The sequence below is a fragment of the Lepidochelys olivacea genome (assembly GCF_965140295.1).
Source record: "Lepidochelys olivacea isolate rLepOli2 genome assembly, chromosome: 18".
Classification (NCBI taxonomy): Eukaryota; Metazoa; Chordata; order Testudines; family Cheloniidae; genus Lepidochelys; species Lepidochelys olivacea.
In genome coordinates this window covers 11821870-11847137 of record NC_140428.1, presented here as the reverse complement: position 1 = coordinate 11847137, position 25268 = coordinate 11821870, and the positions used below count along the sequence as shown (strand labels likewise).

General features: G+C 51.6%; 1 protein-coding gene across 4 annotated transcripts in view; it reads right to left on the bottom strand.

The window, feature by feature from the left end:
• Window positions 1-25268, bottom strand: part of EPHB2 (EPH receptor B2) — a 279799-nt gene that overhangs the window by 19708 nt on the left and 234823 nt on the right. The window contains exons 7-14 of one of the 4 annotated variants that reach the window (XM_084651374.1): window positions 22153-22315; window positions 21666-21774; window positions 21213-21328; window positions 18626-18748; window positions 17689-17936; window positions 16008-16223; window positions 8944-9093; window positions 2453-2646 (exon numbers count right to left, since the gene is read on the bottom strand). In XM_084651374.1, coding sequence (XP_084507500.1) covers window positions 2453-2646; window positions 8944-9093; window positions 16008-16223; window positions 17689-17936; window positions 18626-18748; window positions 21213-21328; window positions 21666-21774; window positions 22153-22315 — 1319 coding nt within the window. The remainder of the gene's footprint in view (window positions 1-2452; window positions 2647-8943; window positions 9094-16007; window positions 16224-17688; window positions 17937-18625; window positions 18749-21212; window positions 21329-21665; window positions 21775-22152; window positions 22316-25268) is intronic. The other 3 variants (XM_084651376.1, XM_084651375.1, XM_084651377.1) reach the window with 3 other exon arrangements.

The following is a 25268-nucleotide window of genomic DNA, read 5'->3' as shown; positions in this document are numbered from 1 at the left end:
TCTTTACCCTTTGTTGGCTGTGGAAGGTGGGGCAAACCCTAGAATGCCCCTGCAGCACGTTCATTCATCATCTGTCCCTGTGTAGATGACTTTACCCAAGCGTGGACCAACAGTACAGAAAGCTGTGGGGCTGGATAAAATGTTACCCTTCCCTTCCCCTTAGCAGCTCAAATTTAGATCTATCATGGGGAACAAATATTTAACAATGGCCTCTTGAATCTAGCAGAGAACGATATACCACGATGAAACATAATGGCTGGAAGTTGAAGCTAGAACAATTCAGACTGGATATAAGGTGTAACAGTGAGACTAATTAACCCCCACTGGAACAATTTACTAGGGGTTATGGTGAATTCTTCATCACTGACCCTTTTAAAATCAAGACTGGATTTTTTTCTACATGATATGATCTAGGAATTATTTTGGCAATGACCTATGATCTGTGTTACACAGAGGGTCAGAGAAGATGATCACAGTGGTCTCTTCTGGCCTTGGAATAGATAACTCTATTAATCTAAGCATATGATGGGGATCTGAGTGCTATCCCCAGTTCTATCCCTGATTTACTATGTGGTCGTGAATACATTGCGTCCCTTCTCTTTCTCAATTTCCCCATCTGTGAAATGGGGACACTATCCCTTGTGGGGGAGGGATAGCTCAGTGGTTTGAGCATTGGCCTGCTAAACGCAGGGTTGTGAGTTCAATCCTTGAGGGGGCCATTTAGGGATCTGGGGCAAAAATTGAGGATTGGTCCTGCTTTGAGCAGGGGGTTGGACAAGATGATCTCCTGCGGTCCCTTCCAACCCTGATATTCTATGATGGCACCAGTCTTTTGGGGGGGCACGGATAGCTCAATGCTTTGAGCATTGGCCTGCTAAACCCAGGGTTGTGAGTTCAATCCTTGAGGGGGCCATTTAGGGATCTGGGGCAAAAATTGGGGATTGGTCCTGCTTTGAGCAGGAGGTTGGACTAGATGACCTCCTGAGGTCCCTTCCAACCCTGATGTTCTATGATTCTATAATACTGAACTCCAGGGGGTGGGGTTGAGAGGCATGTCTGCACAGGGCTCTGGGGAGCTCAGCTCAGAGATGCAGTAGAAATTAATAGAATTGTTGTACCCCTAAAGGGGATCCCTAGTTTTAGTTGTAACAAAGCAGACCTGTGAGGATAACAATTCATAATGACAAGTCAGTAGCATCTGCAAAGTCACTCACATACTACTGCCTACCCACACTTCCGTCTCCCGTCTACACAATATCTTGTGGCTCCAGCACCCTCTTTCTAGCTCTTCACAGATGTATTTGTCAGAGCAGCAAGGCTGCACTTGACTGTATGCTGGTGCCAGCCCGCACTGCTAGCCGTTTGGCCGCGCCTGCGTTTAAGCAAGCTCCCTCCAGGGCCAATCACTAATGAGGACGAATGTTGCAGGGCTGCAGATGTCCTCAGCTCATTAAAATCTGCCTCGTCTCAGGGCTCACTCCCTTTGGTTTGCTCTTAGAAGGGGCCAAGTGCCTGTGAAGTTCGTATTGTTACTGACAAACAGATCTGCCTGGGAAGCGCCAAAGTCTGTTTGCTCCTTCAGGGAGCCTGGTGAGGTTAAGTGGCTAGATGGCTACGAGGAGGGCTAGCCAAGCACTTCCTCCCAGGGACGGGAGCTGGGGGCTCTTGGGGCACAGGAAAGAAAGAAAAAACAAAAGTAAGGGAGCTGCAGAAGTCCCAAATAGTGGCTGGGACGCTCTAGCTCCTTGACTGAACCAGCTCAGGTTTCCTCCTGGTTCTGACCCAGCACAGAGCTCCGGGCCAACCTCTCTCTCCTCCCCAAGCAAGATACCCAGCCCCAGTACCAGCTATTCCCTCATGACACAAAATCAGAGTTGGGAAAGTTCGGTTATTTCTGTAAAAGAAACGAAGCCTCCCTTTTCCTTTTCAGCTTTTTGCAAATCCACCCTGTTATCAAGGGCCTTTCGTCCGACACCGGGGCCGTGACAGGTTGAAAAGGCAGCCCACTGTCACAAACAGTATCTGGATTTCTGACACTGTCTCCTCCCCAGGATATCTTCTACACATGCTCACCAGGAACTCGAGCCATGTAATGGATCCATTACTTGGCAAAGGTCAATGTCTGGACTAGAACCTGGGTCCTTGGTTTTCTAAGAGAACTTAAAAATGTTGCCCAGTGAGCTGAAGCCTGTAGAAACCTCTTTGTATTCTCCCAGTTTTCTTTGTAACGCATGGCTCGGGACATGTTACAGAGGAGGACATACGCACTGTTAATCCCGACCAAAGGGAGGTGCATCCGCTCCAACCATCGGAAGGCACCGCTACCTGTAAATAATGGAAATGCCCAGGCATACCTTCAGATTTCACAGTCTGGTGTGGACATTGATGGTACCTGGCATTGATGGAGCTCAGTTTGAAAGAGACGCTCAGAGGCGACAGAAGAGATACCTACCCGGAGGAGAGGGGTGCCATGGCTTTCAGGCTATTGGGGTTTCGGATCATTTTGTCTAACGTGTTGACAATCTGCCCGAATTTGGGCCTGTGGTTCCGGTCCTTCTGCCAGCAGTCGAGCATTAACTGGTGCAAGGCGTTGGGGCAGTCCATGGGAGGGGGCAGCCGATAATCCTGCTCTATTGCATTTATCACCTGCAAGACAAACCGCAGTGACACGGTCAATGCAGTGGGAGTAGCAAGGAGGAGTGGGACAGCGCAAGTATCGTGTGCCAAAGCAGTGCCCGCTGAATTTGCATTGTTCATCATCTCGTCTTCAGGGAGTACCGAGCATGGACAACCTTAGACCACAGGGGCTGGGTTCCTCTGTCGCACTGAATCACTGGTGACATACCTCTGCAAGCATGGGCAGGTCAGTTATTTTTATGGTAGTGACACCCACAGTGGGAAGGAAACACCTGGTTTGCTCCCTGGCCCCATCCATGGAATGGAGCCTGAGGGGCAGACCTGGGTTACTAATGGGGCAGCTCTGCCACATGTCCCCTCCCCACTGGCAGTGTTCTCTGATCCCTCCATTCTAATGGTCCCCAGCCTTTCTGTGCACTGGTGCCATTTAATCAGATGGGGCTGTACTGACCACGGCCTCCCAGGCAGCTGTGTGTACTTAGGGTATGTCTACACTGCAGCTCGACACCCATGGCTGCCCCATGCCAGCCGACTCAGGGATGCAGGGCTGGCTTGCGGGGCTCAGGCTGCGGGGCTCAGACTTCCAGGGCCAGACTCCTCAGAGATGGGAGGGTCCTAGAGCCAGGGCTGCAGCCTGAGCCTGGCAGTCTCCACTGCAATGAAAGAACCCTGCAGCCCAAGCCCAAGTCAGCTGGCACAGGCCAGCCGCAGGCTTTTATTTGCAGTGCAGACACACCCTGAGCCAGGTCCACACCACTGCCCTGACTGCAGGAGCAACCTAAGCTCCAGCGTGGATAACAGAATGGGGAGGGGGAGGCAGCAGGGTCACCCATGGAGCGGAGGCTAGAAAACCTTTCACAAAAGCCTGCAAGAAAACAGCTGGCATATAGACTTGTGCTGGCATATAGACTCGTGCTTAGGAGCTGCTGCTCGGTTGCCTCTTTGGCTTCTCCATGCCCCCATGTATGCCTGGGGGATGCTGGCCTCTCCATGCATACAGTACCTACATGCATCCCCACGCCCAGTAGGGCTTCCCCAGGAACATCCTGCCCCTTTCCTTTGCCACCATTAGCAGTGTCTGGCCCGTGCAGCTGCCGCCCTGGCCAGAGTGATGCGGGTGCATCAGAGTCAGGAGGCTGTTCGAATGTGGTATGGTCTGTTCAGAGGGCAGCCTGTTCCTCACACAGAGCCACGCAGCGAGGAAGGCTTCTGGGAAGCTCTCTTGTCATCCCCCTGGGCATCCCCTGGGTTGTGCCCTGGGGCACAGAACTAGCTGGTCGCCAGCGCGACAGAAAGAGGAGACAAAGCGGTGGGCACTTCAGAGCAGGCTGCTCTGGCTCCAGACAAGAGCCCCTTGTGCCGACTAAATGAAATGTCAGAGTCTCAGAGACTGCAGTCAGCTACGGCACTTGCCTAGCAATGAGAGAGAAGGAAGAGCTCACCCCAGAGAAGGTGGCAATGGAAAGGTCACACACGTAACCCTAAGGATTGCTTAGCTACATGAGAACAGCAAGTCACCATATACAATGCAGTACAATACAGTGCAACTCATTCCCTGCTGTGGAGAGAGACCCTGAATGAGAACAACAGGGATACAACGAGTCAGGATTCAGGCAGAACCGTGGGGAGCGCAGAACTGGAATAGTAGCGGAAGGTGGGAGATCAAGTCCAAGGTATAGGGTCAAATACGTGTGTGCATGTACCGACCTGTAATGTGAGGCTTGGATGAGCAGGGGGCTGCCAGTCATAACTGAGGGGCATTGGCAGAGCTGAGGGTGTGCAAAGGGAATCCAGAGCTGGAATAGCAGGTGGGCTACTGGTCAGGATGGAAGGGTACCATGGAGCCGCCCATCTCTGCGTTGAGCCAAGGACTGGAATCGCGGGGGGCTGCCAGTCAGCACTGAGGGACATTGGCAGAGCCCAGAGCTGGGTGCAGGGTGGTGCTGAGGTGCAGTGACAAAGCTGCGTGCAGGGAGAGCTCTGCGCTCACTACAATGCTGCTGGGACACGCCCACATCCTCACAAGTGCTAAACTGTGTCTGGATCCCACAAGCCCCTCGCCCACCATTCCAAGCAGCAGCACTGGCCAGTGAGGATGTGCCCCGCTCAGCCTTTCCGGGCCTAACCTGAGGAATTGCTAGTGTGCTTTGTGCGGCTCTCGGCTCCTGGTCAAGGGCTGGAGAAAACCCTCTCCTGAGAGATGTGAACTGTCCCCTCTCCCTGCTCTTTCTCCGGCTGGCAGATCTATCCAAGACAGAAAGGAGGGAAGGGGGCGCACAGGGGGAGTGGGGCTGGGGACAGTCATCACACAGGCATCAGGATCTTGGATCTGGCATTGACCCAGCAAATCCCCACCTACCCAGCTGCCAGCCCTGAGCTCTCTGCCTCACCTCCTCTTCCTGGCTCCTTCCGACTCTCACACCCTGGACTCAGGAGGCTAATCTGCAGTGGGAAGTTTTGGGTCCAAGGTCACGTCTGACCAGACAGACACTAACTTGCACACTCTACAGCGAGGTGGCTAGGGCGCTGGCCTGGGATGTGGCAGACCCAGCTCCAAAGGCCTAAACTCTTCCCAGTTCACAGCTGAGTTTTTGTCACAGATTATACTGAGTTGGGCTGAACAAGGACTCAAGCCTTGGTCTCCCACATGCAAGGCCAGTGCCCTAACCACAAGGCTATAGCCTGGTCAGAAGTGAGACACCTCTGACTGCCAGAAGCTGGGCCTGGACGACAGGGATTCGATCACTCGATAATTGCCCTGTTCTGTTCATTCCCTCTGAAGCACTTGGCATTGGCCACTGTCAGAGACAGGATACTGGGTTAGATGGACCATTGGTCTGACCCAGTAGGGCCGTTATTAAGTTTTTATAGAGCTCTAGACTGGTGAAAACTGACATGCCTCTGAAAAATGTTTTGGCTTTGTCAAAAATATTCCAACCACCTCTGCGCCCGTCCCTCAGCAGGTGAGAGGAGGGGGAGGGAGCTGGGGTCTCTCTCCCTGAGAAGGAGGGCGGTGGCTTCCAGACATAACGGAGTTCTTGTGAGCACCTACACCTACATTCCTACGCACCCGCCAGGGAGAGGGAAATGCTGGGCACAGAAGGATGCGTTGGATCGGTGCAGTTGGACGTTGGTTACGCTAGTGTTAACTAGGAAGCCATTTGCAAACACCCCTTTACCATGCCTGACTTATGAACAATGCTACATATCCTTAAGTGCCACTTGCTGGTGCTCTTTCTATTAGCTAATTACACATTCACAAATCTACAGATAACCCTCCTTCATAGAGCACTCCTGGGACACCCCAAAGGGGTGGAATTTGGTGAACTATTCTGTCTGGAAGAGAGGAACTGTGGGAGTGGCTGCATTTCCACGACGAGGAGGTGTAAATCACAGCTATGTCCCTGCACTGAGATAAGGGGGCAGAGCCCAGGGGAATCTCCAGGTCCCAGAGTAAGTGACACACACATTTGGGGCCTCCATCTTGCACTAATGCCTGTTTGCCCCCCAAGGATGGAAACAGCTGACTGCACACAACAGTCTTCTGTCACCAGCCAGAACCATGCCCAGCTCGTGGAGAGCGCAGGATACAAGAATGGCCTGGGAGGAAAGGCTCTGAAAATGGGCTCTAGCTGGGAAAGGACGGGTTGGGGGCTCTCACAGAAGGGTATCTGAGTCCTGAGGCTTGTTGCGAGGGAATGTCCCAGGCAACAAGGCCTTTACAGTGCAGAATGTTTCCATTTTCCGGTGCTCTGTGCAGGGGCTCTCCTGATCTTCAGCGTCATTGCCTGATAGTGACTGTCCCCAGCTGTGGATCCTTCACAAGGCAGAGCCTTACTGCTAAGCCCATGCTAGTTCCATGGAGCTGATGGGTTTCAATGGAGGGTTAAACTCTGCTGCACCTCCCAAGAGGGAAGAAGGGGCAAGGTGGCTGTGAGGGGGTTTAAGGTAAAAGGAGTGGTGGAGTCCTCTGGGCCAAGAAGGCCTGGCCCTCAGCAGCTGCCCGGCATGCTCCCTAGGGAGGACCTGATTACAAGGGAGCTCCGGCAGGGGGAGGAGAGTCTGGTTGCAGCTGCTGAGGCAGAGCAATCTACAGGGGAAGGGTAGGGTTGCCAACTTTCTAACTGCACAAAACCAAATGCCCTCGCCCCGCCCCTTCTCAGAGGCCCTGCACCCACTCCCTCCATCCCCCCTCCCTCCATCACTTGCCCTCCCTCATCCTCACTCACTTTCACTGGGCTGGGGCAGGGGGTTGGTATGCGGGAGGGGGTGAGGACTCCGGGGTGGGGCTGGGGATGTAGGGTTTGGGTTATAGGAGGGGGCTCTGGACTGGGACCAAGGGATTCAGAGTGTGGGAATGGGCTCAGAGCTGGGGTAGAGGGTTGGGGTGTGGGAGGGTGTGCAGGCTCTGGCTGGAGATGTGGGCTCTGAGGTGGGGCCAGGGATGAGGGGTTTGGGGTGCAGGTGAAGGCTGGGACTGAGGGGTTTGGAGTGCGGGAACAGGGGGTTGGGGCAGGGGGTTGGGGTGTGGCCTCTGAGGTGGGGCTAGGAATGAGGGGTTAGGGGTGCAGGAAAGGGTGCAGGGCGCAGTCACCAGGAGAGAGTTTGGGTGCAGGAGGGGCATCAGGGCTGGGGTTGGGGTATAGGAGGGGGTGCGGGCTCCAGGAGGAAGTTTGGGTGTGGGAGGGGCATCAGGGCTGGCGTTGGGGTGCAGGGATGGGGTTGGGGTGCAGGGTGTGGGCTCCAAAAGGCGGCTCAGGGCTGGGCAGGGGAATGGGGTGCCAAGAGGAGGTGAGGGGTGCGACCTCTGGGAGGGAGTTAGGGTGTGGGAGGGGGTTCCGATCTGGGGCAGGGGTTCGGGGTCTGGGAGGGGGTTTGGGGTGCGGACTCTAGTCGGGCGACACTTATCTCAGGTGGTTCCTGGTCAGCAGCACAGCAGGACTGACTGGCTTCCACCCTGCCCGCCCTTCCTCCCTGGCTCCGCGTGGCTCCCGGAAGCAGCAGCCATGTCTGGCTCCTAGGTGCAGGGGCAACCAGGCAGCTCTGTGCAGTGTCTACACCCACAGGCACCGCCCCCACAGCTCTGACTGGCTGCAGTTCCCAGTCAATGGGAGCTGCAGAGGCAGCGTTCAGGGCAGGGGCAGCGGCCGGAGCCTCCCTGGCCACCCAGGCACCTAGGAGCCGGACATGGCGGCTGCTTCCGGGGAGCTGCACAGAGCCAGGTTAGCCCCACTGCACTGCCGACCAGACTTTTAACCGCCTGGTTAACGGTGCTGACTGAAGCCACCAGGGTCCCTTTTCTACCAGGCGTTCCAGTCGAAAACTGGATGCCTGGCAACCCTAACCACGACTGTGAGTAAGACTCGGCTGGGATCCCCCTTCCCTCTGACTAAGGGGGGGACTCACAACTAGACTCTGAGGGTGAGCTGGGAAGCAGCACCCCCCCACCGCCGGACTGAAGCCCCGAACTAATGAGATTGTGTAAACAGAAGGCTGGGGCCACACCCAACACTGAAAGGAAAGAGGGATGGTAGGAAGCAGCCCAGGGGATGCTGATCAGGTGTGGCAGCCACAAGGGACGGAGCCACCTCTCTCCCCGAGGGCCTTGAGCCAGGACCTGGTTGCGGGGGAGGGCCTGGGTTCCGCTGTCCTTCCCTCTTCCTCCAGCTGCCTGAGAGATCGTGGAGGACACCATGGGGGCAATGAACTGTGACCTTGAGCCTGCGCGCCCAGCAGCGGAGAGGCTGTTTGGCTGCAGCCTGACCACTAGGCCTGCTGGTGCCTGAGCGAAGCCTGCTATAGCGGCTTTATGTCACCGTGGCACCCCCCATATCCTGTGCTGCAGCAGGGACTGAAACCCTCCCCAGTGCCCCGGGGGCCTTCTTTGGACTGCCTATGGGAGATCCCCCTTAGCACTCAGCACTAAAAGAGCACATCCTCCGCCCCCAAAGGGTCCCCTCTCACCTCTGACATGCTCCCTACCCTACAGCTTGCAAGGGGGAGTGGTATAGGCTGCTTATATCAGCCCTATGCTACTTCTGAGCTGGAGGAATTCTTCTCTGGACCCTTGTACCTCCTGTATGGCCCCTGCACCTAGCCACAGAGACATATATGGGCCTGAGAGGAGGTGAGAGCCAGCCCTATTGTTTCTGCCAAAGGATTTGGCCATGAAGATAACTCTCATGACCAGAGAATCCCCCCAGCATGCTTCAGGCTGAGTTCAGCCTAACCATGTAGGGAGCCTTTGCCTTTTCCATGCCTACGGCAGATTTCAATGTTTCCACCACATCTCTCTTGATAACTTACATCTTGATTGGTCATATCCCAGTACGGCCGCTCCCCATAGGACATCACCTCCCACATGACTATGCCGTAGCTCCACACGTCGCTGGCTGATGTGAATTTCCTATACTGAATTGCTTCTGGTGCCGTCCACCGGATCGGGATCTTCCCACCCTGCAGGAAAGGAACAGAGAGAAGGAAAGTGAGAGAAAGAGCGAAGGATGAGATCTGGAGTCTTTGCATACAATGAACCAGTGAAATGGAGCCACTGGGCCAGATAACTAGAATTCTGAGCAATGAAATTACTAACATGCCAAAGTTCCTTGACCAGAATTTACCCCTCTCCACACTTACACAAATCAGTACTCCTATGCAGGGTTAGACAAGGACTGCCCTTTTGGAACCAGTGGGCTACCCGGACATGAATCAATTTATTCCTCCCTGTCTGCAAGAAGGATGAAACCCTGAGCTGCTCTGACTGCAGGCTGCCTACAGACTGGGTTTATATGAGTACCATTCTCCTACAAACTGCTGTGATCTCTGGACTCCCATACCTAAGGCCACTTGTGCCAATAGATTCATTTGAAGAAAAATTAGTATGTAAAAATATAGAAAATCTTGACTCTTCTCTCTTGAGTTTTTCTCCATCCTCTTGCTGTCAGCTAGTTATCCCAGTGGAAGGATAAATGCTGATATTTAAAAGATGCCCTGTTTAATTGTTCAACATTTGTGGGATGCATGATACTCCTGGGGCTAGAGTTTCCATGCTGGAAGATTTGTGGCTATCTTTTTATTATAGATGGTCATATAGGTCCAGGTTCTGCTGTTACCCTCATGTAAACAGAGTAAATGCACTGGAGTCACTATTGGTTTAAGCTGGCTGAGGTGAGACAGATCTGGTCCACGTGAATAATAATTATCTACTCCCTCTTACCAGGGGTCCTGTTAGGTGAAACAGTCTCAGACCACTACAGATGCTAGACACAGTAACAGTGCAATTACCCTAAATGCCCTCTGTGATCTGATGAGACCCACTGAACTTCAGATAAAATGAAAAGCTTTCCAGGTCTGGATTGAGCAGAGAAGGTGCCCCAAGAGGGATCAGATGCAGCATGAGTGCTCAAGGACCCAGACTGGGGACGAGGAAGTTCCAGAGGCCTAGACAGAGAACTTCATCCTAGCATCTTCCAGCCAGTCCAGCCATGAAAGGCAAATACTACTGGCCAGCACTGCACTCCTATAAAACACAACACTCCTCTCTGCAGGGCAGGTGACATTCCCATGCTTCAGGACTGTTGTTCCTCAGCAGAGTCACCCTGGGCCCAATTCATGTCCATTTCAGCACTTCTCCAATCCAGCTGTTACGTGTGCCAGGAGGCAATGGCACACAGGCGTGGGGTCTGCACGTGCCATCTCTCTCCCTTCCCACAGGTGCGCCCGCCACACAGAACAGGAGAGCGTGGCAGTGAACCTCGGCTGGGTGGCTGTTACTCAAGCTTGAGCCACTGCCCCAAGTGAGAGCATTTCCCTGGTCCCTCCGCTAGCATGGCAAAGACTCACCCTTACATGGGGCACTTGAGTTTGCGCCTGGAATTCATGATCGGGTGCAAGTCCACTTAGACCAGGTCTGATCCGTCCCCCTGTGCTTGCATCTCTACGCGAAGGGAAACAGGCCTTGCTTACATTAGCACACCTTCTAGGAAAGAGTCCCAATCGCTGGCGGTCTTCTGAATGTCTCTGGTAATCAGACCCTTTGGCTGTCTCTCTCACTGCATGAGGAATCACAGAGAGCAGTAACGCTCCCCAAACTCTGGATGGATGGAATGGTTCCTGTTACCAAGGCAGATGGTTACAACCATGGCCACCATCTCTAAAGGACTGTCGCTGGATCGCTCCTTGAAGAAGAGAGTGAAAGTGGAGCTGTGACTCTAAGACTTGATGCGCATCTGAAGTCAGTGGGAAGGATCCATTTGTGATGGTGCTTATAGGTACTAACAATGCTGCTTCACGCGATACCTCCCCGGCTATACATGGCTTGAGGGAACTCAGAAGAGTGTTGAGGGAGAGGAATGTTCAAATGGTCTTCTCAAAGATCTTTCCTGTCCTAGGAGCGATGAAAGGCAGAAGATTCTGGAAGTGAATCACTGGCTAGGTAAGTGGTGGAGGGCTTGGGTTTTCCGGCACATTTTTCTACCTTCTGTGGAAGAGGGAGCTGTATAGTTTGGATGGCCTCCACCTGAGTAGAACGGCAACCAATCCTCAAGGGGACAGGCTGGCTTGAGTAGCCAGGAGGGTGTTAAACTAGTAACAAAAGGGGAGGAACAAATGAATATTCATTTAACACAAAACCAAGAGGTTGAGAACAAAATCAGTCAAGACACCAAAGGACACGAAGAGGAGAAATTCCTAAATTGACTATACACCAGTGCTAGGAGCCTGGGCAATAAACAGGAAGAATCTGAATTGCTCATTTATGAGCATAAATTTGATTTAATTGGTATTACTGAAATCTGGGGGGATGATTCACATAATTGGAATGTTAAAATGAATAGTTGTAACCTATTTATGAAGGCTCAAAGGGGATGGGGAGTGGCATTCTATATAAACAATGGCATTACCTGTTTCTGAGTCACTGACAACTTGGAAGCAATTATTTTGAATGTTTGTGGATCAATGTTCTAACAGATAAAGCACAAGATGGGGGTACTAATTGGTGTCTGCTACAGACCACCAAAGCACAATAGAGAACAAGATGATTTGCCTTCTTAACCACCTATCTATAATGTGTAGGAAAAAAACCCTGTGGTGTCACGGGGGACTTCAATCTGAGTGACGTATGCTGGAGATTTCATTCTGCCAGTAGTAAAACATCCTTGGAATTTCTAAATATTATAGACAATTTTCTGTCTCAAAAAAGTGTTGCATACACCATGAAGGCATCCTATATTAGACCTTATTTTGACAGATAAAGAGGAATTGATCACAGAACTAAACATTAGTGATAGCTTAGGTACAGTTGATCATGGATTAATTATATTTGTTATGTGCAAACAAAATAAAGTCCAAATTGCTATAGTTGAGGCTTTAAAAGGGCATATTTCACAAAGCTGAAAACACTACTGAGAAAAAGCAAGCTGGGAGAAAAACATTAAATAGAAAAATGTGAATGATAATTGGGAATTGTTTGAAAATATTTTACTAGATGCCAAAAAGCCAACAATCTCACTATCTAGAAAAAAGCCCACACTGGTTAAACAAACAGCCTGTCTTAGAGAAGAAGAGAAATCAGATATAAACCCCCCCATATATAACAAATGGAAGGAAAGGAAGTTGATAGTAATGAATATAAATAATAATTTAAGAATTGTAGAAAATTGATAAGGGAAGCAAAGGATTCAAGAACTCTATGGTCAACAAAGTTAAGGACAGTAAGAAGTTTTTAAAGTATACTAGGAACAACATGAATCCTGACAACGGTATAGGAATATTACTAGATGGAAATGGTAGAATTGTCAATAATAATGCAGAAAAGGCAGAAGTGTTCAATAAATATTTCTGTTCCAAATTTTGAAAATATCCAGATGATATAGCTATAAGATAGGAAGATAATGAAATACTTTCCATTCCAACCGTAACTAAGGAGGATGTTAAACAGCAGTACTAAAGCTAGACATTTAAAAATCAGCAGGTCCTGATACCTTACATACAAAAGGAGCTTTCTGAACTGCTAATGTTGATTTTCAATGTATTGGGGAAATAGGGAAGTTCCAGAGGACTGGAAAAAGCTAATGTGGGGCCAATATTTAAAAGGAATTAACAGGATGAAAGACTCAAGGAGCTCAGTCTGATTGTCTTAACAAAGAAAAGGTTAAGGGGTGATTTGATCAGAGTCTATATTTAACTACATGGGAAACAGAAATTTGATAATTGCAGACTTTTCACTCTAGCAGGCAAAGCTATAAAACGTTTAATTGCTCAAAGTTGAAGCTAGATAAATTCAGACTGGAAATAAGGCATACATTTTTAACAGTGAGGGTAATTAACAACTGGAATAATTTACCAAGGGCTGGGGTGGATATTCCATTACTGGAAAATTTTAAATCAAGATTGGATGTTTTTTTCTAAAACAGCTGATCTAATTCAAACAGGAATTAATTCAGGGAAGTCTTATGGCCCAACACAGGAATCAGACCAGACTGATAACCACAATGGCTCCTTCTGTCCTTATGATCCATGCATCCATGAATCTATGAAAAATGCATTTCAGACAACAGTTGGGAGACTTACAGCACAGTAATGAATTCTGCAAACTAGCAAGCAAAAAGCAAACATCTTGACTAACAACTGTACCTTGTTCACTGACTTTAACAGTGCAGTGAAGTTTTAATTATTCATGACTCTCCTTCTCTGAGTCCTAGTAAATGTGCTGTAGTCTCATTCAGCAACGAGGCCTTTGTACTGTGAGATGTCAGCATTATGCTGCTTCTACTAGTCAAGTCTTTGCTGAGAAGTTGGAAGAAACTGGTGGGTTATTTGTGGGGAATTTTTGGTTTGCGAGTTAGTGGAGTGGAGCTGAAGCAATCTCAGAACCATTAGCGATCATCTCCAAGAACTCATGGAGGACAGGTGAGGTACCAGAGGACTGGAGAAGGGCAAACATAGTACTCATCTTTAAAAAGGGGAACAAAGAGGACCCGGGAAATTATAGACCAATCAGCATAACTGCAATTCCTGGAAAGAGACTGGAACAAATTGTTAACAATTTGTAAGCACCAAGAGAATAATAGGGTAGGAAGTGACAGCCAACATAGATTTGTCAAGAACAAATGCCAAACCAACCTAATTTCCTTCTTTGACAGGGTTACTCAACCAAGTGGATGGGGAGAAGCTGTAGACATGATCTATCTTGATTTTAATGAGCCTTTTGACACAGTCCCATATGAAATTCTCATCAGCACACTAGGGAAATGTGGTCTAGAGGTGCTCACATTTGGTTGAAAAACTGTACCAAAGAGTAGCTATCAATGGTTCACTGACAAACTGGAAGTATACATCTAGTGGGGACCAACAGGGGTCTGTCATAGATCCAGATTAATCAATATTTCCATAGTGACTTGGATGGAGAATATTCTTATAAAATTTGTGACGTGCAGGTGGGAAGGGCTGCAAGCACTTTGGAGTAAAGGATTAGAATTCAAAACAGCCTTGATAAATTGGAGAATTGGTCTGAAATCAACAAGATGAAATTTAATAAAGGCAGGTGCACAGTACTTCCCTTAGGAAGTTAAAATCAAATGCACATGTACAAAATGGGGAATAACTCGCTAGGTGTTAGTGCTGCTGAAAAGGATCTAGGGGTTATAGCGGATCACAAACTGAACAGGAGTCAACAGTGTGATGCAGTTGCTAACGAGGCTAATATCATGCTGGGGTGTATTAACAGGAGTGTTGTATGTAAGACATGGGAGGTAACTGTCCCGCTGTAATTGGCACTGGTGAGGCCCCAGCTGGAGTCCTGTGTCCGGTTCTGGGCGCCACATTTTAGGAAAGATGTGGAGAAACTGAAGAGAGTCTGGGGGAGAACAACAAAAATGATCAAGAACACTTGACCTACGAGGAAAGAATAAAAAGCTGGGCATGTTTAGTCATAAGAAAAAAAGACGGGGGCGGGAAACCGGATAGCAGTCTTCAAATCTGTTCAGGGCTGTTATAAAGAGGATGGCAATCAGCTGATCACCATGTCCACTCCTGGTAGCACAAGAAGTAATGGGCTGAATATGCAGCAAGGTAGATTTAGGTCAGTTATTAAGAAAAGCTTTCTAACAATGAGTATGTCTACCCCCGGAGTTGATGTGTTTTCCAGCCCATGTAGACATGCTCACACTAACTCTCATTGAGGCAGCGTGCTAACCAGAGTAGTGCAGCCTTGGCAGCACGGGCAGCAGCGAACAGCGGCATGGGCTAGCTTCGCCACAGACACACCCACAGGGTTCAGATGAGTTTGTACTTGGCTAAGCTAGTCTGTGCCATGCTCCATGTGCTCCCATGGCTACACTGGTTTCAGTGCTCTAGCTCTATGACAGCGAGCACAAATGTGTCTGGGTGAACAGGGAATCATACCCCTAGCTTGTTGAGCAGAGGTAGCCTGTAAGGATAGTTAAGTGTTGGAATAGCCTTCCAAGGGGGGGTTGTGGAATCCCCGTCATGGGAGGTCTATAAGAACAGGCTGGACAAATGCCTGTCACGGATGGTCTAGGTATATTTGGCCCTGCCTCACCACAGCCGGCTGGACTGGATGCCCTCTTGAGGACCCTTCCAGCCCTCCATGTCTGTGGTTCGGTGAATACTCTTCTGTCATTGGTTTCCTTACACTATTTAGAAGAAGCTGTCGTTCGAAGAAGCTCATGGTTTGTTATTGCCGGATTTCTTATCAGCACTGGGTTTCATACACTGGTCTGTTGTTTTAGGGCATTAGCTACTGGCAGGGATGTGAACTGATGTGTGCGGCCTCATGAACAGTTAGGGCAGCGAAGTGGATAACCATGAAGCAAAGACAGAAACAGAATGAGAAATTCTAGAATTCCAGAATCTTCTTACACGCCCGTTATGAAAGACCTCCCTTCCGCCAGCTCCACCCCGCCCCCTCACCCTGGCATTCCTGTGAGCCATTAGCTCTGCCCTGCAGTGCACCTGACCATGCGGCCTGGGCCGCTCTGTCTGACAAAATGCATCATCCCCATCTTGGGAGTGTGGCTGTGAAACAGAGGGTGCTTATCCTCAGCCCGATATGAATGAAGCCCTCCAGGTGCAGACCCTTCCCCTTCTCTGTGGCTCTGCCTGGCTCTCATTTCATGGCTTTTCATGTCTGAGCCCTTCTGCCCTTTCCCTATTCAGGCCCTGTGTGTGGTGCCCTTTGGGAAGTGCTCACACCAACAGCAATGAGCCGAGTCTGACAGGCTCACCACCAGGCCGAGGGCTCGCCAACTGCCCCCCGCTGTGTTTCTCTCACTCTCCACACCTCTCCTCTCTCTCCCTCCCCCCTGATCATCTCCTTCCCTCCCCCCAAGCTCTGGAGATAGGAGCTTTACCAGTGCACTGGTGTAGGTGGGATCCGAGGTGTCATCCTCCAGGAAGCGGGACAAGCCGAAGTCGGACACCTTGCAGACCAGGTTGCTGTTGACGAGGATGTTGCGGGCAGCCAGGTCCCGGTGTACGTAGTTCATGTCGGCCAGGTACTTCATGCCCGCAGCGATGCCCCGCAGCATGCCCACTAGCTGGATCACAGTGAACTGCCCATCGTTTTGCTTAGGGGGAGACAGGAAAAGTCCATATGGGTTTGCACTTCATGCCGACACGAGGCCAGGGAAAGAGGCACGCAGACGCAGAGTAACTTGCCTATAGTCACGCAAGGAGTCAGCAGCACTCAGGACTAGGACCCAGGAGTCCTGAGTCTCTGCCCCAGAATTCAGCTGCTCTCATACACTCAAAGGAGAGTTGTCAGCCATTTCTGTTGGAATAAGAGGCCTGGTGTTGCTGCCTATGACGGGGGCTGTGGGCCCTAGTGCTCTGACACAGGAATGGGCCTTCGAGGCGCAGGGGCACCTTGTCACACCTATTCCTGCCCAACAATCGCAGCATTCGCCAACTGAGCATCTCCCAGGTATATGCACCACAGAGAACTTTCCACACCAACAATTCCCTGACAAGTGGGGGAGGGGGGGGCAAGGGTGTGGAGGGACACGTCCCCTTCAGAGCAGTGATCTCAGGGAGCTGCTGCCATACAGAGGTGCAACTTGCACACCAGGATTCGGGCACTAGCATCTCACTCAGCTAAGTGGGTTATTCCTTTCAGCACAATGAATTATTCACCTCGGGCTGAGGCACACAAAGGTTTAGATCGAGCGGATTGAGGGTGATATCCTGCCCCTATACGAGCCAATGGCAAAACTTCTATTGACTTCAACAGAACCAGGATTTCACCTTGAACATGTATGTGCCCTGTGCACGTGTGAGCACATGTGCACTGGCAGGCAGTGTGTGCACGTGTGCCCTGGCCATCGTGAATGTGTGTGCTGGGTAAGTCATGCATTTGTCCTTGTGTGCCTTGGTATGCAGTGTGTGTGTGGATGTGTCTGCACTTGTGTTTTGTCATGTTGTAACCCGTGTTATGTAATCCATGCTGCTAACACGGTGGTAAACTGCAGTGTAGACAGACCACGGGCGTCTGTTCCTCACTAAGTTAAGTAGTAGGCTGCAGCCTGGCATCAATCTCTGTGTCCTGGAAGACATGTTTATGTAGAGCCTACACTGTATTAATTGACATGGGATGCTCACAATTGTGGCTGGATCCCACAAGAGCTTGGCACACTGGGAACGGCTGGGTGCCAGTGTCCCCAGGGAAGCCGCTGGGGGCTCAGAACTCCGACATCTGACCCTGAGCACATTTGAAACGTGTGTCCTACCTGTGAGCTAAGTGCCGCATGTGTATGCGTGAAACATGCGTGCACAGCGTGCAAGCAGTATTTGCACAACGTGTGTGTGTGCACAGGTGTGTGAGCAGTGTATGCCCTCTGCCTGTGCCCAGCCCTGGGGCAGAGCCTTCCAGAGCACAGTACGGCTGCTCTCAGCCTGCAGGATGAGTGCTGCTGGCCTGGAGGGGTGTAGCGCTGCCATAGGAAAAGGTGAGTCAGCAAGGGCTGGGCCCCGCTTGCCATCTCCCACCCTGGTCCCAGCATCCCCTCTGCCACTGCACTTCCCAGCACCTCATACCCGGAGAAAGGAGTCCAGTGAGCCATTCTCCATGAACTCGGTGATGATCATGACAGGGGCACTCTTGGTGACCACACCCTCCAGGTGGATAACATTGGGGTGGTCGAACTGCCCCATGATGCTGGCTTCGCTCAGGAAGTCCCGTCTCTGCTTCTCCGTGTAACCCGACTTAAGTGTTTTGATGGCCACAAAGATCTCTCTCTTGCCAGGCAGCTTGAGGTGCCCACTGCACACTTCCCCAAACTCCCCTGAGATGGGAGAGGGCACAGGTTACAAACTGCTCGCCTCCCCAGTGCTCTGCCTGCCACTCAGACCCTCTGTACAGGGACCCTGCTGCTCCCACTCTACCAAACACACCCACCCTCCCATGCACCCAGTCCCATGTACACCCCTCCCATGCGCCCAGCCATGCACCCAGCCCCACACACATCCTACCCACAAATTCATCTCCTTGCATGCTGGCCCATGTACATGACCCAAGCACACCGGACCCACATAATACCTGCCCCCTCTTTTCTGGGGGCAGCTGAGTTCATCAGGAATCTCACTGCTGTTCCCCCTTGTTTTGTGCCAAATGCTTCTCCTCAGGCCCACGCATCCTTCCAGCTGAGGAGTGCTAAATCCTGCTCCCTCTGGGTCAGCCAGCTGGGCATGAGCATTCAAGAGCGCAGTGAAGTGTTCCTGCCTTGCGGGGCTGAGTGTGCTGCCCGCAGAGCACCCAGTGCCAGCTGACACAGGCAGCCTGCTGCTGAGGTTGGGCACCCCACATAGCAGGACATGCACGGGCTGGCCCCATTCCTCTGTTGCTGGCCACAGCTAGTTCCCCTGTCTCACAGGTGAAAGCTGCTCAGCAAGCTCCTTCCTAGCCCCTGGGCATGGCTACCACAAGGAGGCTGTGGGGCTGTTGGAGAGCCCAGCCCAGTGTGGCCCAGCCTACCTGCTCCGATCACCTGCTCAATTTTGACACAAGAGATGTCGATTTCCTTTGCAAATTCCCTGACGGCCTCATTGGGGTCCTCATAGGTGAAGGGGTCAATGTAAATCTTCATTCCAGGAGTCACTGCGAATAGGTGGAGGGAGAGAGTCAGACAGAGAGAGACACATGGAATGACAGCCAGACAGCAAGAAGAGTACACACAGGAAAGGAAGAACCCGTGCATGCCTGTCTGTGTGTGTGTATCTGGGTCTGTGTGCGTGCGTGTGTGTGTGTGCAAGAGAGAAATGCTGCTGTGGGCAAGGGGCAGGCTCTGAACCCAGCAGGCAGTGGGAGCATGTGCAGGAGAGCGGGATGTGGAGAAGCAGGTGGCATTCATAGGAAGAGCACAATCCAAGCAGAGCTTCTCGCTGGCTGAGCACAGAGCCCCGTCAGCAGGCCCCTCCTGAACACAGGGCTCATCAGCCATGGAGGAGCCTGGATCCTAGGCCAAAGGAGCTAATTGCAAACAACGAAAATGGTTAAGTACAATTCCTCCACAATAGACGCTCCTGCAGCTCGGGCAGCAGACACATCCTGACCCAACCCCTCTGGCTTCCCCACCAAGAGCAACAGCACTGCAGAGACTGCCTCAGTCTGCCCGTTGCACCCCCAGGGTACAGGTATCCTGGACTTCATGCCAGGCTGTGCTACAGCGAGACAGCCACCGCAGTGACCAAGGCCACAGAACCTGAGCCTGGCATCCAAAAACCCCCGGAGCTCTGTCATTTTGGAGTTTAATATGGGGGAATCCAGATGTTAGCCAGCAGACCAGACTGAGATAGAAAGCAGCCAGATTCTGCTCTCAGCCTCCCCGGGCAAACCTCCAGTAACACAGGCAGTGGGAGCTAGAGATGCCTAGCATCCATGACTAGCCGGGTACTTTTACGTTGCCACGTCATTATGCACTTGGGCTCCCAACCTTCCACCCCACCATGAAAATGCTGGTCTAAGTGACTTACTGAAGGCCACACAGCAAGTCAGTGGCAGAGCCAGGGAGATGGAGAATCCAGTCTGGTGCCCTCCCCACAGATAACTGTACCCAGAGGGGGGGAGGGACCCAGCACTGGTGGCCTAGACACAGCCAGGCCTGGAGGTTGAAGACACCACGGCAGTTGCAAGAGCCAAGCTCCCCCTACCAGATGGAGCAGAACACACCAGAGGGAGCCTGTTTGGAACTCACCACTGGTTTTGAATGCCCCAGCGCACACTGGACTCATTGCTGGGGGCTAGGCTGCCAACACTGAGCACCACACTTCCCAGCTGTTACCAGATACCTTGGCTCTGCCCACCAGAGCCTTTCACCAGCTGTATTCTAGCCTGCCACAGAACTTGGGCTGCTCCTGGGAGCCAAGCCTTGGAGCAGAGCGTGCAGTGGGGTCCCGCACGGCGCTTCATTAGAGCACCAGACCCAGAAGTGCTAGTACTGGGTACATGTCAGGGATGGGACCCAGCCAGCGAGCCAGAATGCAAGGAAGGCCGTTCTATCCAGAGTGCAAGCCAAGGGCATTCGAAGACTGGATGGCACTTCAGGGGTTTCTGACACTTCAAACAAAGCCACACTCGCCGCTAAGGTGGCACGGCTGGGACACTGAGCAGCGTCTGGGGCTCTTATTGGTCGGCAAAGTGACAACCACAGTTACAACAGCACAATAACAACAACAGCACCGGAGCTCATTCAATGGCTGTGCAGACATTAACTCATTAAGGCCAGCCAAACTGTGACAGTCTTTGCTAGTTGCTAGTGGGAAATGTGAATGCAGATTTGTACACCTTATATGGCCTGGTCAGCACTAGAAAGTTATCTGGACATAGCTCTGTTGTTAGGGGTGTAATTTTTAACTGGTGTACTGGTACAATTCCTGGGATGGGCACAATTATACTGGTAAAAAGATGCCTTATATTGATATAGCTTATTCCTTTCTCCCTAGAGGATGCACAGCAAGGTGGTGAATGGGGTTCTAGAGGACACACAGTGAGGTGGGTGGTGGGGTTCTACAGGACACACAATGAGGTGGGTGGTGGGGTTCTAGAGGACACACAGTGAGTTGGGGTGGGGTTCTAGAGGATGCACTGGGAGGTTAGGGGATGTGGCAATGTGGTTTTAGGAGATGCACAGCAAGGTGGTGAATGGGATTCTAGAGGACACACAGTGAGGTGGGGTGAGGTCTACAATTAGGTGAGGGTGGGGTTCTAGAGTATACTCTCTGAGGAGGTCCGAGGTCCTAGAGGATGCTCTAGATGGGGTGGGATTCTAGAGGATACGGAGCGTGCTGAGCCATTAATTTCATGCTAGTAACCATAAATTTGCCAAATAAATTCCAGATTAAGTTTGGCCTCTACATCCAAAAGTTGGGTTCATGGTGAAGACTCCTTAAATGGCTCCTTAAAATGACCCGCTGGCTCCATGGTGCCCCATATTCCAGGTAACTGACATGAAGGGAGGTGAGGGTGCTCCTTGCAGGACTAGCCATCACAGGGCCCGGAGCCTGGCTGGGCCCAGTGGGGTTTTCACACTCTACACAGGGAAAGAGTGAATAAGAGAACGAACCGAAGAAGGAATGGACCCCCAGGCCAGGCACGGGTGCGCGGTACGTACTGTGGCCACTGGTATAGTGCTGCAGCTTGTCAGTGTACTCGGAGTCGGCTCGCTCGAAGCCCCGTCTTCTGAAAGGAAAGCGAGCACTGAGAGGGTCAGGGAAGGGATGGGCACAGCAGGGCAGGGTGCTCCAAGCATGGGGCATGTAAGCACCATCCCACCGTGCCCACACAGTCCCAATAACCTCTACCCTCTATGCCCCTTGTCCCCACCTGCCCTCATCTCTCCCACCTGGCCTCTGCCCTCCCCTCCCCTCACATTTGCCCTCACCCCCACCTGCCCTCTGCCTCCCACCTCCCCCACTCCCACATGCCCTGTCACCCTTCACCTATCCCACCACCGTGCCAGGCCGAGCGTGGTGGGACTGTCCCTGGGCAGCGTGTGGCATGCTCACTGGTAACCCACCTGTTGCACACAATGATGATGACGACCACGGCAATGAGGAACACCAGACCCGCTGCTGAGGAGCCAATGATGAGCGGCAGCTTCTCCTGGACGCTGGTTTGGTACTCAGCTGGCACACAGGATGAAGGGAACCAGTTACTGCGCCGTGAGACCCCCGCAGGTGTGAAGCTCACACACGGGTGGGGGATGCAGCTCCCCACAGTGTAGGGGGAAGGGGGAATGTGAGTCTTCTGCCCCATCCCTGGCTATGGGTGAGGGGGGAATAAAGCACCCTTTGCGGGTCCCAGCTTGGTGGGAACCCTCGGAAGAACTCTGTGCCCATCCCTCTGTGTCTGCTCACCTGAGCCCTGCCAAGTAGGGAGGGTGGGGGGATTCACAGCCTTGCAGCAGAAGGCACCAGCACCCCTGCCAGAGCAGGCCCACCCTGCTAAAGCCCTGATCCTGGTCTCTGCCCCTTTACGCAGAGGGAGCTGCCTGCCTGTCTCACCTTCGGTCATGGTCTGGAAGTACATCTTGCCACTGTAGCGGCCGTAGCCGGCCACGGTGCGTGCTCGCACCTGGAAGACATAGATGGTGCCGGCTTTTAGGTTTTGCACAGTCATGGTGTTGGTGGCGCTCTTCACTGCCGTGGCATTGAATTCACTCAGATCCTGCCAAGGAAACAACACATGCTGTCAGAGAGCCGAGCCTGGGCTCCTGGCCCCTGTCAGGCATGAGGAGCTTTGCAATCTCTGCAGCCTGGACAGCTCCCAGCAGGGCTCCAGAGAGAATCATAGAATATCAGGGTTGGAAGGGACCTCAGGAGGTCATCTAGTCCAACCCCCTGCTCAAAGCAGGACCAATCCCCAATTAAGTCATCCCAGCCAGGGCTTTGTCAAGCCTGACCTTAAAAACTTCTAAGGAAGGAGATTCTACCACCTCCCTAGGTAACGCATTCCAGTGTTTCACCACCCTCCTAGTGAAAAAGTTTTTCCTAATATCTAACCTAAACCTCCCCCACTGCAACTTGAGACCATTACTCCTTGTCCTGTCCTCTTTTACCACTGAGAATAGTCTAGAACCATCCTCTCTGGAACCACCTCTCAGGTAGTTGAAAGCAGCTATCAAATCCCCCCTCATTCTTCTCTTCTGCAGACAGAAGGGAGCATCTGCAGGGGGTTCTCTGGCGGGGCAACAACTCAGTGATTGGGGAAGCCATGGGGCTCAGTGGTGCTTGAGTGCAGCAGCTCCTCGCTTCTGAGTCCAGCAGAGAATCTTGGGGAAGCCATGCAAAGTGACAGCTAACAGCACGCTGCTCAGTACCCAGGGGTCAGGAGCGCTCTGCTTGAGGGGCTGGTTGCAAATCCAAGATGGCTTCGCCAGCAGTGAACGACAACAGAAACAAACTTCTAAATGCTAGTCCCTCAACTGCTGGGTGGGTGGGAGGGAAGTCTGAGCTCAGCGTTGCTGTGAAGGGGAGATCTGGGGGGCAAATATGGTGCTGCAAAGTCCATGCTTCCACAGTGAGGCCATCTGTTCCCCCCACACCTTTGATTTCTCTTCCTTTTCCCCATTAGCCCCTAGAATTTATAACCAACCCTATCAAAACAACCCAGTGGAATACAACCTGCTTAGTGAGGAAGCAAACCCCCCAGTCCTGAATATACGTGCATGTGAATATCTAGACATGCAACTAGCTAATGAGAGAGACATTAGCTTCAAGGCACTGTGAAGAGCACAATGACCTTTAGTGCCTGCACAAGGCCCCAGCAGTCTCCTGCTGGAGTGGGGCCAGCTGAGGGGTTACACAGACTCCAACTGTATGGTTCCAGCCCTTGGGGCAGGTTCCCATTTAAGCCCCTTCAGTTTTCCCATGCACCTATAGGGGAGCAATAAAGTCTCTGCTTCTGCAGATCTCCCGCTCCTGGGGTTTGCACAATGGTCCCACTTGGTATAGAAATGGAAACCACCTGTTGCATGGGGGACTCTGGACTCACCCATAGCAAAAGCTGAATTTGGATGGAGACAGTGACTCTTCTGCTCTGAATGAACCATGCTCTTCATTCCGTACAAATGTGAAGGATCACCCTTCTCTGCACTTATGTCCCCATCTGCATCCCTTCCATAGACTCATAGAATATGAGGGTTGGAAGAGACCTCAGGAGGTCATCTAGTCCAACCCCCTGCTCAAAGCAGGACCAACACCAACTAAATCATCCCAGCCAGGGCTTTGTCAAGCAGGGCCTTAAAAACCTCTAAGGATGGAGATTCCACCACTTCCCTAGGGAACCCATTCCAGTGCTTCACCACCCTCCTAGTGAAATAGTGTTTCCTAATATCCAACCTAGACCTCCCCCACTGCAACTTGAGACCATTGCTTCTCGTTCTGTCATCTGCCACCACTGAGAACAGCATAGCTCCATCCTCTTTGGAACTCCCCTTCAGGTAGTTGAAGGCTGCTATCAAATCCCCGCTCACTCTTCTCTTCTGCAGACTAAATAACTCCAGTTCCCTCAGCCTTTCCTCGTAAATCATGTGCCCCAGACCCCTAATCATTTCCACTGTCCTCCGCTGGACCCTCTCCAATTTGTCCACATCCCTTCTGTAGTGCGGGGACCAAAACTGGACATAATACTCCAGGTTTGGCCTCACCAGTGTCGAATAGAGGGGAATAATCACTTACCTTGATCTGCTGGCAATGCTCTTACTAATACAGCCCAATATGCCATTGGCCTTCTTGGCAACAAGGGCACACTGCTGACTCATATCCAGCTTCTCATCTACTGTAATCTCCAGGTCCTTTTCTGCAGAACTGCTGCTTAGCCAGTTGGTCCCCAGCCTGTAGCGGTGCAAGGGATTCTTCCTTCCTATGTGCAGAACTCTGCATTTGTCCTTGTTGAACCACATCAGATTTCTTTTGGTCTAATCCTCCAATTTGTCTAGGTCACTCTGGACCCTATCCCTACCCTCCAGCGTATCTACCTCTCCCCCCAGCTTAGTGTCATCTGCGAACTTGCTGAGGGTGCAATCAATCCCATCATCCAGATCATTAATAAAGATGTTGAACAAAACCGGCCCCAGGACCGATCCCTGGGGCACTACACTTGATACCATGCAGAGTGGCCTACCCACTCCTTGTCTCCATCCCTTTCCCATTTTACCCACTCCTATCCCCTTCCCTCCACATCTGACCCACTTCCATCCCCATCCCTGGGAGGATGTTTCTTGCTGGGTCCTACAGGGCTCTGTACTGGGTCTCGTATTATTCAATATTTTCATGAATGACTTGAGTAACAGGGGGATAGTATGCTTATAAAATTTGTGGATGACACCAAACTGGGAGGGGTTGCAAGCACTTTGGAGCACAGGATTAGAATTCAAAACAGCCTCGACAAATTGGAGAATTGGTCTGATATCAACAAGATGAAATTTTATAAAGACAAGTGCACAGTACTTCACTTAGGAAGGAAAAAATCAAATGCACAGCTCCAAAATGAGGAGTAGCTGGCTCGGCAGTCATGCTGCTGAAAAGGATCTGGGGATTATAATGGATCACAGACTGAACAGGAGTCAACAGTGTGATGCAGTTCCTAAAAAGGTGAATATCATGCTGGGGTGTATTAA